The 19,928-nt window shown below is 46.9% G+C and overlaps 1 protein-coding gene across 1 annotated transcript in view; it reads left to right on the top strand.

Annotated features, from left to right (window-relative positions):
* The first annotated feature begins 210 nt into the window (after positions 1 to 210).
* The window catches only part of HCK (HCK proto-oncogene, Src family tyrosine kinase), a 45,357-nt gene continuing 25,639 nt past the window's right edge, over positions 211 to 19,928 (top strand). The window contains exons 1-2 of the mRNA NM_001110194.1: positions 211 to 459; positions 18,765 to 18,882. Coding sequence (NP_001103664.1) covers positions 398 to 459; positions 18,765 to 18,882 — 180 coding nt within the window. The 5' untranslated portion in view covers positions 211 to 397. The remainder of the gene's footprint in view (positions 460 to 18,764; positions 18,883 to 19,928) is intronic.

Consider the following 19,928-nt stretch of genomic DNA (forward strand, 5'->3'; position numbering starts at 1 on the left):
CAGAGTTAGAAACCTTGGATGGGCGGTGTTTAAAAAAATCCTTAGGCAGCGGGATTAGGATCTTGGTAGGTGGGGACAGAGATTGGAGTCCCTGGGGTGGGGTCAGAATCTCCGGGGCGGGTTTAGGACACTTGGGGGCGGGGTTAGCATCGCCCCGGGCGCGGCTAAGGCGCCCAGATGGTCTGTGGGCGCCACCGAGTCCCTGGTTCCGGCGGGGACGCACCGCCGAGGCCTAGGGGCGAGTGGAAGGGGACGCGGACAGTCCAGCGCCAGAGGGCTCCCTCCCCTAAAGACGCACGGCACCGAAGCCCCTCGGAGCGCATCCCCAGCCTCCTCTTGAAAGTCAATCCATTTTCCCCTAGCTCTCGAGCGCCCCGGGACTCCGGGGGCTGCCGAGCTGGGGGGGCGCTCGAGCTGCGAGGATCCGGGCTGCCCGCCGGAAGAGGAGCGGGCGCCCAGGTGAGTGCTTCGGATCCGGGGGTCAGGGGACACCGGCCCTCTAACTCGGCCTGACGGTCGGGTCTTCGGGCTGCTGAGGGCACCCAGGGTGGTGAGCCGCGTAGGCTGGGGCGCAGCGGAAAGGGACCGTCGAGGGAGCGGCGGACAGGCGGCGGGATGCGGGGACCGACCCGCGGGGAAGGATGTCCGCATGAACAGCCGAATGGCCCGGCTGCAAACCTGGGAACGCGGAGGGTGACTTTCTGCCTGAGCCGCCACTTCCCTGGGCCATCCAGGTTCCTCTTCTTCAAGAGACAAAAAAAAGGGGGTGGGGGGAGCTTCAAGGAGCCCGAGAGGGGAAAAGCCCTTACGGTTCCTGATGGGGCTGGGTGACGGTCACAGTCACGGCGGCTTGGCAGCCATGGTGGGGAAGGGGACAGCTGGCCGTAGGCGTGACAGCGCGAGCCACACCCAGGCAAGGTTGCAGCTGGGTCGGTTCGCTCGCTGGGTTCCCTCCTCCTCCCAGCTGCGCCCTGATCCCCAGGCGGTCTAGGTCGGACCCTGAAACCTCCTGGACAGACTACAGGAGGATGCCTGGCCCCTCATTTTCCTCCTGTGAGACCTTGGACAAGTCACTCACTCTCCCTCTTTAAATTCCAATTGCCTCATCTGTCAAAGAGGGCTCTTAGGTCTGTCTTCCCAGACTGTGGTGAGAGAGAGTATATTGGAGGTCATGTGACTGAGTTTGGGTCTCCCAGGTGGCGCTAGTGGTAAAGAACCGCCTGCCAGTGCTGGAGATGTGAGACCTGGGTTTGCTCCCTGGATCAGGAAGATCCCTGGAGGAGGGTGGAGGAGGGCATGGCAACCCCCTCCAGTATTTTTGCCTGGAGAATCACATGGACAGAGGGGCCTGGCAGGCTATAGTCCACTGGGTTGCACAGAGCCGGACACAACTGAAGCGACTGAGCATGCACTCAAGTGACACTTTAGTGCAGTGGCTGAGTAAGGGGTTTTGGGTGGCCAACCTGCCTGTTGGACCTTGGACAGAGGATGTGGCCATTCTGTGCCTCCGTTTCCACAACTGTAGAATGGGGATATTTGAAATAATGGCTACTTCAGAGGATCTTTTTAAAAATGTATTTATTTATTTATTTGACCGCGCTGGGTCTTAGTTGCAGCATGTGGGATCTAGTTCCCTGACCAAGGATCAAACCCATGCCCCATGCATCGGGAACTCAGAGTCTTAGCCATTGGACCACCAGGGAAGTCCCCATAGGGTTGCTTTGAAGATTAGATTGAGTTACTGACAGGTCTAACTGCTTATTGCCTAACAGGTCTAACTGCTTAATATCCATTAACAACTGTCATAGCTATTACACGGAGAAGGCAATGGCACCCCACTCCAGTACTCTTGCCTGGAAAATCCCATGGACAGAGGAGCCTGGAAGGCTGCAGTCCATGGGGTCGCTGAGGGTCGGACACGACTGAGCGACTTCACTTTCACTATAGCTATTACAGTCTAGCCTGGTGGTTCTCAAACTTAAACAGTACATAAGAATCACCTGGAAAGCTTGTTGAAACACAGATTTTTGGGTCTTGACCCCAGAGTTTGTGATTCAATAGATCTGGCACAGGACCTAAAGAATTTTTATTCCCAGATGATGCTGTTGCTGCTGGTTCAAGGGCCACACTTTGAGAACCACTTTGGCCAGCACAGAGAAAGGCCTCAAAAGATATCAGTTCTCATCATTGCTTTCTCTGCACTATCCTTTTTTTGGGGGGGGAGGCGTTAAATACAGAAAAGTGAAGAGAGTAATATACTAAATATCCCAGGAACCCAGCACCCAGAATTAACAAATGTTTGCATTTTGTCACGTTTGTTTCAGATTTTTTGAAAAATAAAATTACTAAAAGTAACAGATAACATTGAAGCCTCCCTACCCGATATCCATCTTAGTTTTGTTTCTCTCCCTCTCCAGAGACAATCTCTATCATGAATTGTAGCTCTTCCTGTCTGTGCCTTTAAAAATGCATTACATATATATGTGGGTACATAAACAATACATAAAATTGTCTTTCGTGTTTTAAAGATCTACATAAATGCTGTCTAACTGTGAGATTCTGCGGCAGTTTCATTTTCCCTGCCTTGTTATCATTAAGTTGTCAGAATCTAGCCAGAATAAGATACAGAGCTCTACTTTATTCTAAGTGGAGGATTCCAGGAGGGTACCGTCCTGCCCTACTTCTCATTCCCCCCGATGTTGAACATTCAGGTTGATCCTGGGCTTCATGACAACAAACAGCACTGCTGGGGCCAGCCTGGACGTGTGGTCTTGGGCTCACGTACAGGTGTTTCTAGGGGGAAACACCGAGAGGCTGAGTGGCTCTCCCAAGGGGCAGCTTTTGTGTATGAGGAGGACTGAGGCGTGGAAATGTCACCCAGGGGGTCTGGGGCAGAGAAGAGACAAGAAAGAATCGGCTCTGCTGACCTTCCAGCTCCCTCTAGATCCAGGGCCCCTGTCACCTGTTCTCAGCTGCAGGAGGGCAAAGATTCTCCTCCGCCTTATTCACTGCGCCTGACATTTAGTATATGCTCCAACAATAGGAGCAGGCACCTTTTTTTGTTTTGTTTTGCTTTTCAGTTTTTTTGGTTTTCTTTTTGCCTCCCCTCACAGCTTGAGCAATCTTAGTCCCCCAGCCAGGTATTGAACCTGGGCCCTCAACAGTGAAAGCGCAGAGCCCTAATCAACGGATAGCCAGGAAATTCCCAGAAGCATGAATTCTTTAAAAAAATGTTTGGGTAGCAAATGTTTTAGTTTATTTTTATTGTCTTCTTTTCTGTGCACGTTTTATTTAACATAATTAATAAAATGCTACATATACAATTTTTATCCCACTTATTTGCTCAGTGTTACATTGCAAGCATTTTTCCATGTCATTAAAACATCCTCAAATTTTTAATGACTGAGTAATGGTCCACTGTTTGGAGACACTATAATTTGTTTTAACCATCCTAGCAAAGCACTTTTAGGTAGCTTGCAATTTTTAAAAAAATATTTTGATGTGGGCCATTTTAAAATTCTTTATTAAACTTGTTACACTATTGCTTCTGTTTTGTGTTTTGGTTTTTTTGGCAGCGAGGCATGTGGATCTTAGCTTCCCAAACCTGCACCCCCTGCATTGGAAAGTGAAGTTTTAACCACTATGAAGTCCATAGTCTTCAATTTCTAAAACTTTTTTTAGGTGAAATTCATATAACGTTATAAAATGAACCATTTTTAAGTGAACAATGCAGTGGGGCATTCAGTACGTTCACAGGTTGTGTGATCAGCACCTCTGTGTAGTTCTAAAACATTTTCTTCATCCCAGAAGGAAACGCCATGGTCAGTTATTCCCCTTCCTCCCACCCCTCAGCCCTTGGCAGCCACCAACCTGCATTTTGTATCAATGGATTAATGTATTCTAGATGTTTCATAAAAATGGAATTACATAATATGTGACCTTTTGTGACTGGCTTCTTTCAAGGTTCATCCACATTAAATACTAACACATTTAATTCCTTTTATGGCTGAATAGTATTTCATTGTATGTATATTCTATGATTTGTTTATCCACTCATCTGTAGATGGAAATTTAGGTTGTTTCCACCTTTTGACTACTGTGAATGGCAATGCTATGGGCATGCATGTACATGTATTTGAGCACCTGTTTTCAGTTCCCTTGGGTATATACTTAGGAGTAGAATTTCTGGGTCATATAGTAACTCCATGTTTAACTTTTGAAGAATCACCAAATTATATTCCACTACTTTACATTCCCACCAGCAATGTACAAGAGTTCCAGTTTCTCCACCCTATGGTCAACACTTGCTATTTTCCTTATCAAAAATTATTATTAAAACCATCATTCATTAAGCATGAGTCTCAATCTCACCTCAACCAGGCTGCTCTCTGGGGGCCTCTTACCCCAGAGGGTGAGGAGAGAGTTGTCTGCATTCGGAGGACTGGTCAGGGCTTGAACTTTAAACTCTTTTAGAATGTAAGTCCCATGAGGGCACAGACATGTCTGTCTCCAAAACTACTGTATCTCTAACTCCTGGCACCTGAGACATAGTTCAGTTCAGTTCAGTCGCTCAGTCGTGTCCAACTCTTTGCAACCTCATGAATTGCAGCACACCAGGCCTCCCTGTCCATCACCAACCCCCAGAGTTTACCCAAACTCATGTCCATCGAGTCGGTGATGCCATCCAGCCATCTCATCCTCTGTCGTCCCCTTCTCCTCCTGCCCCCAATCCCTCCCAGCATCAGAGTCTTTTCCAGTGAGTCAACTCTTCGCATGAGGTGGCCAAAGTATTGGAGTTTCAGCCTCAGCATCAGTCCTTTCAATGAACACCCAGGACTGGTCTCCTTTAGGATGGACTGGTTGGATCTCCTTGCAGTCCAAGGGACTCTCAAGAGTCTTCTCCAGCACCACAGTTCAAAAGCATCAATTCTACAGCACTCAGCTTTCTTCACAGTCCAACTCTCACATCCATACATGACCACTGGAAAAACCATAGCCTTGACTAGACGGACCTTTGTTGGCAAAGTAATATCTCTGCTTTTCAATATGCTATCTAGGTTGGTCATAACTTTCCTTCCAAGGAGTAAGTGTCTTTTAATTTCATGGCTGCAATCACCATCTGCAGTGATTTTGGAGCCCCCCAAAATAAAGTTTGACATTATATCCACTGTTTCCCCATCTATTTCCCATGAAGTGATGGGACCAGATGCCATGATCTTCATTTTCTGAATGTTGAGCTTTAAGCCAACTTTTTCACTCTCCTTTTTCACTTTCATCAAGAGGCTTTTTAGTTCCTCTTCCCTTTCTGCCATAAGGGTGGTGTCATCTGCATATCTGAGGTTATTGATATTTCTCCCGGCAATCTTGATTCCAGCTTGTGCTTCTTCCAGTCCAGCGTTTCTCATGATGTACTCTGCATATAAGTTAAATAAGCAGGGTGACAATATACAGCCTTGATGTACTCCTTTTCCTATTTGGAACCAGTCTGTTGTTCCATGTCCAGTTCTAACTGTTGCTTCCTGACCTGCATATAGGTCTCTCAAGAGGCAGGTCAGGCAGTCTGGCATTCCCATCTCTTTCAGAATTTTCCACAGTTTATTGTAATCCACACAGTCAAAGGCTTTGGCATAGTCAATAAAGCAGAAATAAATGTTTTTCTGGAACTTTCTTGCTTTTTTGATGATCCAGCAGATGTTGGCAATTTGATCTCTGGTTCCTCTGCCTTTCCTAAAACTTGAACATCTGGAAGTTCACAGTTCATGTATTGCTGAAGCCTGGCTTGGAAAATTTTGAGCATTACTTTACTAGCGTGTGAGATGAGTGCAATTGTGCAGTAGTTTGAGCATTCTTTGGCATTGCCTTTCTTTGGGATTGGAATGAAAACTGACTTTTTCCAGTCCTGTGGCCACTGCTGAGTTTTCCAAATTTGCTGGCATATTGAGTGCAGCACTTTCATAGCATCATCTTTCAGGATTTGAAATAGCTCAACTGGAATTCCATCACCTCCACTAGCTTTGTTCATAGTGATGCTTTCTAAGGCTCACTTGACTTCACATTCCAGGATGTCTGGCTCTAGGTGAGTGATCACACCATTGTGATTATCTGGGTCATGAAGATCTTTTTTGTTCAGTTATTCTGTTTATTCTTGCCATCTCTTCTTAATATCTTCTGCTTCTGTTAGGTCCATACCATTTCTGTCCTTTATTGAGCCCATCTTTGTATGAAGTGTTCCCTTGGTATCTCTGATTTTCTTGAAGAGATCTCTAGTCTTTCCCATTCTGTTGTTTTCCTCTATTTCTTTTCATTGATCACTGAGGAAGGCTTTCTTATCTCTTCTGGCTATTCTTTGGAACTCTGGATTCAAATGGGAATATCTTTCCTTTTCTCCTTTGCTTTTCGCTTCTCTTCTTTTCACAGCTATTTGTAAGGCCTCCCCAGACAGCTATTCTGCTTTTTTGCATTTCTTTTCCATGGGGATGGTCTTGATCCCTGTCTCCTGTACAATGTCATGAACCTCTGTCCATAGTTCATCAGGCACTCTATCAGATCTAGTCCCCTAAACCTATTTCTCACTTCCACTGTATAATCATAAGGGATTTGATTTAAGTCATACCTGAATGGTCTAGTGGTTTTCCCTACTTTCTTCAATTTAAGTCTGAATTTGGCAATAAGGAGTTCATGATCTGAGCCACAGTCAGCTCCTGGTCTTATTTTTCCTGACTGTATAGAGCTTCTCCATCTTTGGCTGCAAAGAATATAATCAATCTAATTTCGGTGTTGACCATCTGGTGATGTCCACGTGTAGAGTCTTTTCTTGTGTTGTTGGAAGAGGGTGTTTGCTATGACCAGTGCGTTCTCTTGACAAAACTCTATTAGTCTTTGCCCTGCTTCATTCCGTATTCCAAGGCCAAATTTGCCTGTTATTCCAGGTGTTTCTTGACTTCCTACTTTTGCATTCCAGTAGGAATGAGACATAGTAGGGCCTCAAAAATACAGAATTGAGGGGTGTTGAACACTCTCTCCCCTCCTTTGCCTGAGATATTTCAGCAAATATGTGTGTTTCAGTTGGCCTCACACAATGCTGCTGCTAAGTCACTTCAGTCGTGTCCAAATCTGTGTGACCCCATAGATGGCAGCCCACCAGGCTCCCCCGTCCCTGGGATTCTCCAGGCAAGAACAGTGGAGTGGGTTGCCATTTCCTTCTCCAATGCGTGAAAGTGAAAAGTGAACGTGAAGTCGCTCAGATGTGTGTGACTTGTAACGACCCCATGAACTGCAGCCTACCAGGCTCCTCCATCCATTGGATTTTCCAGGCAAGAGTACTGGAATGGGGTGCCATTGCCTTCTCTGGCCTCACACAATGATTCTTCTTAAATATGCGCTAATATTTAAAGTCAAGAGAGCTCATAGAAATGTGAATTTCTGTCTTTTCTTGAACCACTGAAAGAGCTGGGACTAGAACCTTGGTCTCCTGTGCTCTGCTGCTCTTCACTCATGTGGGTGATGCTGAGTGGGGTTGCCCTGTAGACTGCCCCCAAACTGTCCAGTTTGCAGCACCCTTGCCTGGACTACCTGCCCCATGTGGATAGCCCTGTGGGCCCCTATAGCTTATTTGAGTTTTCAAATCCAGTCCTAAAATCATGACAAGGCCTCCCTTTTTATAGAAAAGAAATGTCAGGCCCAGAGAGGGTAAGTAACTTTCCCAGAGTTACAGAGTAAGTTAATGGTACAATCTCTTAGCCTGTCTTTCTAAGCCACCCCCACTGCAGCGCTTTGATACCCCATGCCATTTCTCCAGTTTCCTCCACCCCAGGACTGGGAGTTTTAGTGTGTAATTCCAGAGGCATGGGTAATGACAGAGAAGAAACCCTTGCTTGAATGTAAAATGTGTCCTGTTCTTGGCCAGTGGCTGTGGCCACACAGGCTGCACCCTCTGGGTGGCCCTGCCCTGCACTGGGCCTTGTGACAGTCCTCATCCTGACCTACGACACCTACCTGAGCTCCCACCATCACCATGAAATCCTTTGGTCCAGGAGACTTAGGTGCAGCCAAAAGAATAGAAGACCCTCCCTCTACTCTGCCAGAGAAATGAAGAACCATAGACAGAGCACTGTAGAAGAAAATGGCCACCCACTCCAGTATTCTTGCCTGGAGAATCCTATGGGCAGAGGAGCCTGGTGGGCTACAGTCGTATAGCGTTGCAAAGAGTCGGTCATGACCAAAGCTACTCAGCACACACGCATGCAGACCGAGCATGGGAGGCCTGAGTGTGAGTGCCAACATTGCTTCATACAAGTTGTGACGCACCAAATTCTTTCACTCCCTGAGTCTCAATTTCCTCATCTAAAAAATGAGGATAAGATGACTACTGCCTCACAATTCATGCAAAACAGTATTCCTTTTATGTTATCACACACAAAAAAGTGATACTCCATATTTTCTATGAGTGTATATGTGTCAGTCTGAGTTTCCCCAGAAGCGGACCCTAGAAGACATGTCAAATGTCTATTTAGTTTATTTGGGATTCGATCCCAGAAAACCCTGTAGGAGAGTGGGGAAGCAAGACAGAGAAGAGAAGTGAAAGTGAAAGTCGTCAGTCCTGTTCCACTCTTTGCAACCCCATGTATACAGTTCATGGAATTCTCCAGGCCAGAATACTGGAGTGGGTAGCCTTTCCCTTCTCCAGGAGATCTTCCCAACCCAGGGATCGAACCCAGGTCAGCAGACAATAAAGATGTGATCAAGTCAATCCCGTTGTTGGCACCTGGAGCTCAGTTCTACTGGGAGTGCTCGGAGCCGCTAAGCCAGCTCAAAAGGCAGAGGAACTGGGATACTTATCTGCCTGATCCTGTCAGTCACAGCTGATGGGGATGAGATTGGCTCCCTCGGGCTGACAATCCTCTAGCACTTCCACTTACCAGGCTCGTGGGCAGAGGAGGCGCCAAGGACTACAGAGAAATCTCCTAGATGAAGAGATGCAGGTCCTGGCAGTTGGACGTCCAGCGAGTGTTCAGAAGGGTGAACAGCTGGCCAAGGGGCGGGGCACTGACATATCTGCTTTAATATAATATGCAAATGTACAAGAAGAGGCTACCTGGGAGGGGGTGGTGAATGGAGGGGTGGCCATGGAGGGCCTGGAAAGGGTATCTTACTGGCCTTATTCCAAATGTGCCTTAGATTTAGCTTTATTGTTTTCATTTTTAACAAGGACAATGTAGTGTTTTACTAGGTGATGAAAGGTAATTTTAAAAACAAAAATGCATACCCTCCAAAACAGAAAAGAACTGGCTCTGTCAACAATAAAAAAGAAAGTGTAAAAGGGTCAGAGCACACGATGGAAACTTTGAAGTTTCCACTTGAGGGGGTCAGATTTAGGGGCAGCTGACCTTGGAGCACGGTGGGAGGTTGAAGTGAAAAAATTGTCCCTTGGGCGAACTGGCCACCACGTCCTTTTGGAAGGGGGTCACCTTCATTCAGCTCCAATCAAGGAAAGACTGTTTATCTCCAAGCAAAGATAAACAATCATGGACAGTCCTTCTCAGTTTAAACACACATTTGTGACTATTGTTTAAAAGGAGAAATCTAGGGCACCCTGGCAGCTAAAGGCATTTCATTCAGTTAGTCAGGTCCTTGGAGAAGGTGACTCTCAGAAACTGATTAGAGGGAATGCCTGTAGAAGCAGCTAGGAGAGGTTACGAGAGGCATCAGATAAGATAGTAAGGCACTGTTGTTCAGTCACTCGGTCGTGTCTGACTCTTTGTGACCCCATGGACTGCAGCACGCCAGGCCTCCCTGTCCTTCACTATCACCTGGAGCTTGCTCAAAGTCATGTCCATTGAGTCGGTGATGCCATCCAACCATCTCATCCTCTGTTGTCCCCTTCTCCTTTTGCCTTCAATCTTTCCCAGCATCAGGGTCTTTTCCAATGAGTCAGTTCTTCACATCAGGTGGCCAAAGTATTGGAGCTTCAGCTTCAGCATCAGTCCTTCCAATGAATATTCAGTGTTGATTTTCTTTAGGATTGACTGGTTTGATCTCCTTGCTGTCCAAGGGATTCTCAGGAGTCTTCTCCAACGGGGCTTGCCTTCTTTATGGTCCAGCTCTCACATCCATACATGAATACCTAGCAAGGCATGTCTGACTCCAAATGAAAGGAGAGAGGAAGGAAGGGAAGAAGCAAGGAAAGGAAGGTAGAAATGTCTTAAACTGCAGGGCAGTTCTAAGGAAGGTTGGCAAGGCTGCCAAGGAGGTTCCATCAGAGGTCCCCCTGGCATGGTCCTGCCTTGGTACGTCTGCCACTCTCAGTCACTGGGTGGGAGCAGCCCAAGGAAACAGTGATGTTCTTCACAGCATGACAGCTGGGGCCACTGGTCAATTCTGCTCTCTGCCTTTGGAAATCTGAGAGGCTCATCCTTGTGGTCATCATATTAGGTGGTGGCTAAAGCCATGAAGAATATAGCTGGGAAGGGGCCAGAAAGTGATAGGAGTTGGGGACAGTGCTTCTGTCTTAGCCAGGGTGATAAGAGAAGCCCCTGCTGAGAAAGTGAGATCTGCAAGAAGACCTGGGTGAAGAGAAAGAGGCTTTCTGGGTGATGAATGTTCCAGAAAGCAGCCTGTGCAATGGCCCTGAGGTAGAAACATGGTTGGTGAGTTGAGGAATAGCAAGAGGCTAGTGTGGCTGAAGTGAAAAAATCAAAGGAGGGCTGGAGGAGACAGGACTGTGAGGTTGAGGGGACTCCAGGTCATGGAGCCTTGCCAGCCTTGCCAGAGGGGACTTGGACTCTTACTCCAAGTGAGATGGCAGCCCCGGGATATTTTGAGCAAAGGAGGGATGTGATCTGACTTATATTTTAAAAAGCTCACTTATCTGTAAGAAGCAGAAAGGGCATTCAAACCCAGCTTTTTCTGGTTTCAAGTGTTAGTTGCTCAGTCATGTCCAGCTCTTTGCAATCCCATGAACTGTAGCCCACCAGGCTCCTCTCTCCATGGAATTCTCCAGGCAAAAGTACTGGAGTGAGTTTCCATGCCCTCCTCCAGAGGATCCTCTGGACCCTATATTTTTCCAAACTTCCCTGCCCTCTGCCTACCTTAAAGATAGAAGTATTCTAAGGAGGCTTACAAGTGCCCTTGAGTTCTGGAGTTGATCAGGTGACCCAGAGGTAACATTGAACATGCTAAAAATTTACTACTTGTTTGGAGCAAGTGGTTGGAACACATACATCTCAGAGTCAACCTTCTGGCTGAGTCAGGCAAATGACCAAAGACCTGACTTCCTCTTTCCTATGTTGCTCGGTCACTTGCTGTTGTGTAAACCAGGGCATGACACCCACTCCCTCTGGGTATTTGCAAAATCAAAGTTTTGAGCTCTTGATCAGAAAGAAGCTGACAGTTGGAAAAGGGAAGAGATGGAGAGTCAGAGGTGACCCCTAAATGTCCATCATCGATAGCAGTCACTTGGAGGTTTGGATGGTTCATTCAGAAGAGTCAAGGAATCCAAAGAGAGGGAGCTATGTGTTCCTGAAAACTCTTCAGGGACTTGGTCCCTGACAGTGGAAGGTTTGTCCCCTGCCTCCATGGCTGAGCTATTCTGAGAAGGGAAAGTTCCTCTAAATGGATAATCTTGAGCCCTGGGCCCCTGGTGATCTGCTTTCCTAAACTTCCTGTTTGGGTTACTCATCCCCTCTCCTCCCACTTTCCCTGCTGTAGCCTCTGAGCCTGACCCAGTGGAGAATGGGAGGCAGGAGAGCTGGGTTCTTGCTCTACCTGCCACTGACCACCTAGAAATCCTCTCTGCTGTGGGCCTCCATTTCCCCATCTGACAGATGGGTTCATGTATACGGACAGCCTAATCCATGTCAGGCCCTTTCTAGGCATGGCTTCAGTGCCACCAGCTCCATACTCCACACACCCCCCCACCCACTCTAATGGGTCTAGTACCCCCTTTACTTTCTTCTATCAAAACTTCCTATTTAGGCAATCTTTGCCGTAAGCCATTTACACCTGAGTATGAATTGCAATCCTTTGTAAGAATTTCCTTTGCACTCAGCAGGGCTCTTTGAGGTTCAAAGGCACAGAAATCCAACTCAGACTGGCTCAAGCAGAAAAAGAAGGATATTGGAAAGTCCATGAGCATATCTGCTTTATGCAGAGTTGAAGAATCTGTCTTTCTTCATTACTAGGCTCTGCTTTGCAACACCCATTTTCCAGCCAAATGGGTGATTCTCATTGGCCAGAACTGAGTCACATGCCCACCTCTGCTTCTATTACTGCAAGTCTGATTGGCCAGACTTCGTCACAGACCCATCCCTACAGCCAGAGGTTGAAGTCAGCTTTGCCACAGTCCAGGAATTGAGAATGGGAGAGGGGTAGTTCCCCCCAAAAAATCGAGGAGATATTGTCAGAAGGAGGAGGAGCAGCTGCTACACAAGAAAGGACTATAGCTGTCCCCTTCGGAGAATTAATCACCCGACATCTCATCTCATAGTTGGGGAAACTGAGGCCCAGAGAAAGGGCCTTGCCTAAGGTCACACAGTGAGTTTGTGGCAGAGGTGGAACTAAATTCCAGGGCTCCTTGCCTCCAGCCCTCAGAAGCCACTGCTTGAGCCTAAAAGCTCCTAGTGAACCACCTCCCGCCCACTCCACAGGCTGCTCAGGCAGTGTTCTGAGAGTTCAGGAGGAGTCTCTGAGGCCTCTGTGGCCAGCACGGTGACCATGGGAAGCAGACAGGCCAAGCAAGCTGAACTTTCTTGTTTCCCTTCCACGCAGTGCCTACAGAAACCAAGGGGACAGGGAGCTGGTTTCAGGTTCCAGGTTCCAGGGGTTTCAGCAGTGAGTTGAGGAAGTGTCTTTGCTGGGGATCAGCTGTTCTAAGTTAATGTGGGGCCAGGCAAGCCACTTCTGCTCTCAGAGCCTGGTTTTGAGTCAAATTAGACAAGAAACATGTGTTTTCAGAAATTTCAAAGAGCCTTTCAAATCCCTGTCCCACAGGACCTCAGGCCAAGCCTGAGAAACAAGTGCCTCCTATTATAAAGGGGCGGGGGTGGGGGTGGGGGTGGGGGTGGTGGCGAGAATGAGGCTCAGAGAGGGCAAGAGCCTTACTCAAGGTCACACAGCAGTCAGTGGAAGAACTGGGATCCAAAGCCAAGTATTCAGACTCCAAGCTTGGCCTTCCTTCCACTATACATTGGTGGGTCTCAAATTTCAGTGTGATAAGACTCTCCTAAAGATTTGTGTGAAATGCAGATTCTATGCCTTCATCCCCAGAAACCCTAGTTCATTCAATTCAGAGTGTTGCCTGGAATAGTCAAGAGTCAGTGAGGACTCTTTGGGTACAAGTGGCAGAAATCCAACTCAAACTGCCTTAGGCAAAATTGAGAATTTACTTGCTCGCGAATTAGAAAAATTCCGAGGTTGAAAAGTTTTAGGCATAGCTGGATCCAGGTGTTTAAACATGTCTTCAGGAATCACTTTGTCCCCATTGCTCAGCTCTGCTGTCCTCTGTGATGGCTTCCTTCTAAGGCAGTCCCTCCCTTCATGATGTCAGAATGGCTCCCAAGAGCTCCAGTTTTCTACATTCACACCTACATCATCTATACTCAAATCTACACCTACGTCTACATCCATTTTCATATCCGTGGCCACATACATCCACATCTATACCTATGTCCACATCAACAGCTATGTCCACATTCACACCCACATCTACAACAATGCTTATAGAAAGAGAGTACCTTTTCCCTAATTTTCCCAGCAAAACCCCAGGGCAGACTGCCTCAGATAGAATCACATACATACCTATAACTGAACCAACCACCGTTGGTTGTCAGGAAGACATGGAATTCCCTAATGGGCTGATCCTGTATCAAGTTGTCAATCCCTCAAGACAAGGGAGGGGTTAGCCCCCAGAAGCCCCACTGAAGGCTGGGTTCCTAAGGAATATCCAGGCACGGTTATCAGAAAAGGGATGGATGCTGAGGAAGCATGGAGAAGGCAATGGCAACCCACTCCAGTACTCTTGCCTGGAAAACCCATGGATGGAGGAGCCTGGTAGGCTGCAGTCAGTCCATGGGGTCGCTAAGAGTCAGACACGGCTGAGTGGCTTCACTTTCACTTTTCACTTTCATGCATTGGAGAAGGAAATGACAACCCACTCCAATGTTCTTGCCTGGAGAATCCCAGGGACGGGGGAGCCTGGTGGGCTGCCGTCTATGGGGTCGCACAGAGTCGGACACGACTGAAGCGACTTGGCAGCAGCGGCAGCAGCTGAGGAAGCAAGAGCAAAAAATATTCACCATGCCCAGTTATCCACTAGAATAATCACACGAATCACCTGGGCCTCGTAAAAACGTACATTCTGATTTGGGAGGTGGGGCCTGAGGTTCCTCATTTCCAACAGCTCAAATATGATAATGCTGCTGGTTTCCATGCTCCAAGTAGCCAGGCACTCTGTTACATTTCTAACTCACTTCGAGTCACTCTGTGGTCTCCATCCTGCAGAGAGGCCCTGGGTTATATAAACTTCTTCCCTCGCCCTCTCCCTACCTCATCCCATGGTTCCGAAACCCAGCCAAACACCAGCATCATCTATTTGGGAAAAAGTGAAAGTCGCTCAGTCCTGTCCGACTCTTTGTGGCTTCATGGACCATACAGCCCATGGAATGAATTCTCCAGGCCAGAATTCCTGGAGTGGGTAGCCTATCCCTTCTCCAGCAGATCCTCCTGACCCAGGAATCGAACTGGGATCTCCTGCATTGCAGGCGGATTCTTTACTAACGGAGCTATCAGGGAAGCCCATTTGGGAAGCCCATTTGGGAACCACTTGTCAATATATAGGGGTTTCCCTTGTGGTTCAGGTGGTAAAGAATCTGCCTCCAATACGGGGACCCAGGCTTCTGATTCAATCATCCTTCCTTTCAAATGGTGCAACAGAACCCTTTTTGAGTCTTGAAGTGCTCTGTATATGGTTTACTATCATAAACTCCCTCAAATTCCCTTTGAAAGATGGTGCTTTTATGAAACATTCTTGAATTTCCCCAAATCTTTATTGAAATCCCTCCCTCTCTTCAAAATTCGATTTATTATTCTGCTGCTCAATTATTATACACAGGTTGTTTTTACTATGAACAATGTAACATATATGTTAGTGGAAGAACCTGGATATATATTAGATTCACAAAATGGCTTGATATTATATATGTCTTGCAGGTTGTTTTTCTCACTCAACAGGTATTTTAGAAGTCTTTGCATGTTTCTGATTGTCTTTGCCAATACCTAACAGCTCCTTGGGAATGTAATTCTGTGTGCCCAGTCTTTGCATCCCAGCTGGAGCAGGAGCCAGGTCCAGATGCCTTTACGTTGGACTGACTACAGAAAGCATGGGCTTTGGGCACACATTTGCTCACTGACCATGTGTTACACCCCTACTGTGTGCCGGCAAGGTGCTGAGCTGAGCACCAAGGAACACAGACATGAGCAGGACCAGTCTCTGGGGTGCTGCTGTGATGGCAATGTTCTGTATCTGCACTGCTGAGTAGAGTAGCTTCAGCCACAGACAGGTCTCTCGCTCTCTTTTTAATATTATTTCTTTGGTCGGGTCTTAGTTGCAGCATGCAGGATCTTAGTGGTAGCATGCGGGGATCTTCAGCTGTGGCATGTGGGATCTAGTTCCCTGGCCAGGTTCCAACCCAGGCCCCCGTGCATTAGAAGCACAGTGTCTTAGCCACTGTGGACCTGGACCACAGGGGAAGTCCTCACAGACAGCTCTTGAGCACATGAAACATGGCAAGTCCTAGCTGAGATGGGCTGGACATGTAACACACACACTGAGATGTAAGGACTCAACATTTAAAAAAAAAGAATATAAAGTATCTCATTGATCATTTTATGTTGATCACATTAATAACAATGTTGACATATTGGGGAAAGTAAATACATCTGAAAATTAATTCCCTTGTTTCTTTTTACTTTGAAAAAAACACAGCTATGAAAATTTTAAATTATATACGTGGCTCACATTACATTGCTGTGTCTAGTGGTCATGAAAATGAGCATTTCAGAGGCCACTCTAGGCCAAGCAGTGGTGTGGTTCTCTTGGTTTAGGGGGAAATCACGTTTTATGCAAATTTGACTCTTGCCCATATACCACTTAAAAAAAGTACTTCATTGTGCAAAAGCTGAACTAACAGGAATTCCCTATTTTAAGAAGTTAACTTCTCAAGTGTTATGAGATCTCTAAACTTGAGGGCCAAAGGACGTGCAAACAGTATTCTCCCAGGGCAGGGCTACGTCTGCCAGTAAATGGAAATGATACGATTAGCACTTCCGTAGAACTTAGCTGTGTGGCAGACGCCTTCAGACTTCTCAACTCACTCTGTGCTCACCACCACCCTGGATCATGTGTTTATGTGTTAGGAGACCTACCCCTCAAGACCCTGTGGCCACGTTGAATATGTAAATTGATGATGAATACCAAATACATGCTCAGAGAGGTGGAGAGAGCTGCCCTACCTCCCACAGACATCCTCTTCCCAGATCACCCTTAACTTAATCAAAATATATAGGAATATGATTTTCTGTCATATAAAACCTCACAATAAGTGTTTTATTTCCCACAACTGTAATACATATTTATCACAAGCCAGAGAGGTGTTGGTTTTCATTTTCAGTTCATATGAGTATGTTATAAAACAGTAATTAATTGCAATAAATTTTCAAATTAATGATCCAGCACTCCAGAAGTTTGGATCAGTTACTTACTTTATTCACAAAAGGAGAATGAAGCAGAAACCACTTAAGTCTTGAGGTGGTAAACTGTTCCCAATTCCCACCAGGATAGACAGAAATATCCTTGTAAATGAAAAGAATCTTTTTAAAAAAGTAAGTAAATAACTCCCATAAACCTAGGAGTTTGGGTTTTTTTCTTAAGCCACAAACACATGTTCATTTTAACAAGATAAGTATAACCGCTTTAGAAGAAAATTGCAATTGTGCAGAGATGAGGAACACAATTACTTCCTTGTGTGACTTCTCAGCAAACATGTGCACATTTTGAGAAAAGAATAAAACGTTTCCACCACTTGAATGATGAAGTTTTGACTCTGATGGATCAGTGTGTTTTCTTTAAATTTTATTAATCCATCAGCGAAGTCTGTCAGCTCTACCTCCAAAATATGTAAGTTGATAATGCAGGGGATACCAAAATGTCCCCTGACCCTTTCTGCTGCTTACCCCCTCAGTAACTACCACCCCAGGCCAGGCCACCATCAAGCATCTTGAGCCTGGACTTCTGACCTATTCTCTAAAGGCCATATTCCACCGAGCAGCTGAATAGCTGACAGGGTTAAAGTGTAGATTGAATCCTGTCATCCTTCTACATGAAACTTGCCCTGGTTTCCCATCAGCCTTAGAATGCAATCCAGATTCCTCACCAGTGTAAAGATGGGGCAGCCTCGTCATATACTACCTGCTCCCTCCTGCCTGTGAACCCCAGCCACACCGGCCTCCTTTCAGTACCTGATTCTCTTCAAGCACATTCCAGCCTCAGGGCCTCTGCACTCACTGTTTGCACTCACCTTTTCCTCACTCGCTCGGAACACTGTTCCCTCAGAGTGTTACATAACTGACTGCTTTGTGTCAGTTGGGCCTGAGGTCCAGCATCTCCTCCTGAGAGAGGCCTTCGCCAACCACCCTGTCTAGAGAGGCCCCGCGCGCTTGTTCCCTATCAACATCCTCTTTGAGCATCCTCCATGTTTCACTAGCTAAATTTATCCTGTTAATTATTTGTTACCTGATCTTTATCTGTGTCTCCCATCCACCTCCAGGGTGAGCTCCAACAGGGCCGTGACCTTGCTTGTCTTAGTCATGATTTAGCAAAGTGCTCAGTAGGGAATTTCCTGGTGGTTTGATCCCATGCCTCCACTGCAGCGGGGATGGGTTCAATCCCTGACTGGGGAACTAAGATCCCACATGCCATGTGGTGAGGCCAAAATAAATACATAACTAAAAATTTAAAGAAAGAAAAGTGCTCAGTAAATGTTTGCCCAGTAAATGAATGAACGAATGAATGACCAAATAAGTCCATGAGAGAAAGAAGGGAAGGAAGAAAAAGAGGGAGGGAGGGAAGAAGGAAGGAAGCTTTAGAAGGCAATTATAAAGTTATGTGAGGGGTCTGGTGGCTTGACTGTTTGAGCCACATTATGTGCCCTGATCTCTATCATTTAATATAAAATATTAACTTATTATATAATGAAAGTATAGTCTTACTGTTTGCTCAGAGCCTGACTCTAGACTATTTCCCCACCCACGTACTTTCTCATCCTCCCAACACCCTGAGAGTAGGCTGTATTATTATCCCCATTTCGCTGATGAGGAACCGAGACTAGGGAGCAGGGGGAGTGATAAGTGAGCAGTTAGTGTGGGGGCAGGGGGGAGGGACCAAGTATCAGCTCAGGCTTTCTGACCCCAGAGTGTGTTGAATTTCAATGATCATCACGATTTATTCTCTCAATAAACTTCCCATCGCCAGGGTCCTTGGTAGCGTGACTTTGACAACTTGTCAGCTCTGTGTGGGTGCGTGGCAGATGTGGATATGGGGAAGCCCAGAGATGACAAGGGCAGAGTGAGCTCTGTACGGTGAGGGTGAGGTAGGGGGGCTGACACAGGGACAGGAGCCAGCCTGGCAACAGGGGGTCTCAAGCCCAGCATCAAAGACTCCCCCTTTCAGGGATCAGAGCAAGCTGGGCTCATCTCCCTTCTCTCTACCACAGGATGGGATGCGTGAAGTCCAAGTTCCTCCGGAATGGAGGCAAGGTCTCAAAAACCGAGCCCAACACCAACCCACACAGCCCCTTGTACGTGCCGGATCCCACGTCCTCGGGCAAGCGGGTGAGTGGGGGAAGAAAGGGGACGCTGGCGGCTGTCCGGGGCTGCCCCACGCTGCCCCAAACTACTCTCACCATTCCCTGTTATCCCAAGGGTGAGCAGGGTGAGTCTGGGGTGAAATGCAGCTGACCAGTCACCAGCAGCACCCTGACTCCCCAGGATACACGCCTTGGCCCCTCAGCCTGGGTGACCAGGTCCCAGGGGCATAGCCAGCCGTCCCACCGGGCCAGTACCATAATCAGTGCTGAAGGTAGTGAATGAGCAGCTTAGTCACAACAGCAGTTGAAGAAATGACGGTACTGATGACAGACAGCATCAGTATCATGGCGATAGCGGTAATAACAATGGTAGTAGTAAGAGTAACAACAATACTGGTGGGAATATAATAGCAATGGAGGTAGGAATTCCAGCACAGAGTCTCTGAGAGAAGTGGTAATACTAGCAGAGGTATCTGCTCACCTCTGTTACACTTACACAGAGCTTACGATGAGCCAAGTACCATCCTAAGTGCATGATGGTTATTAACACCTTTAATCTGCACAATAGTGCTCTTGTGGGCCACAGCTTGTTTTATATCCATTTTAGAGATGAGACGCAGACATTAAATGACTTGCTGAGCGCTACATGGTTAGTAGGGATTCAAACTCAGTACATGTTCCAGTGTCCCAGTGGCAGGAACAAAGTAACAGAGGCAGCGCCAGCTGCTGGTGACAGGAGCAGTAGTCATGCTGGCATTAGTGGGGGCCTGGGGGCGGTAGTCGCCACAGAAGTCACCCTGCTAGTCATGGTAGTTGTGATGGTTCGAAGAGCAAGAACAATAGTCATATGGTGGTTACAGTAATAGTGCTAGTAATAGGGCTGACAGTACTGTTACTGCTGTTAAGAGCAGCAGTAACAGTTGTAACAAGCATTGTTGTTCTTTGGAAATCTTCTGTGGTCTGGGCACTGGAGTGAGCTGTTTCTATACCATTCAGTTCAGTTCAGTTCAGTTCAGTCGCTCAGTCATGTCCAAGTCGTTGCGACCCTATGAATCGCAGAACGCCAGACCT

The sequence above is a fragment of the Bos taurus genome, chromosome 13, assembly GCF_002263795.3.
Source record: "Bos taurus isolate L1 Dominette 01449 registration number 42190680 breed Hereford chromosome 13, ARS-UCD2.0, whole genome shotgun sequence".
Taxonomy (NCBI): domain Eukaryota; kingdom Metazoa; phylum Chordata; class Mammalia; order Artiodactyla; family Bovidae; genus Bos; species Bos taurus.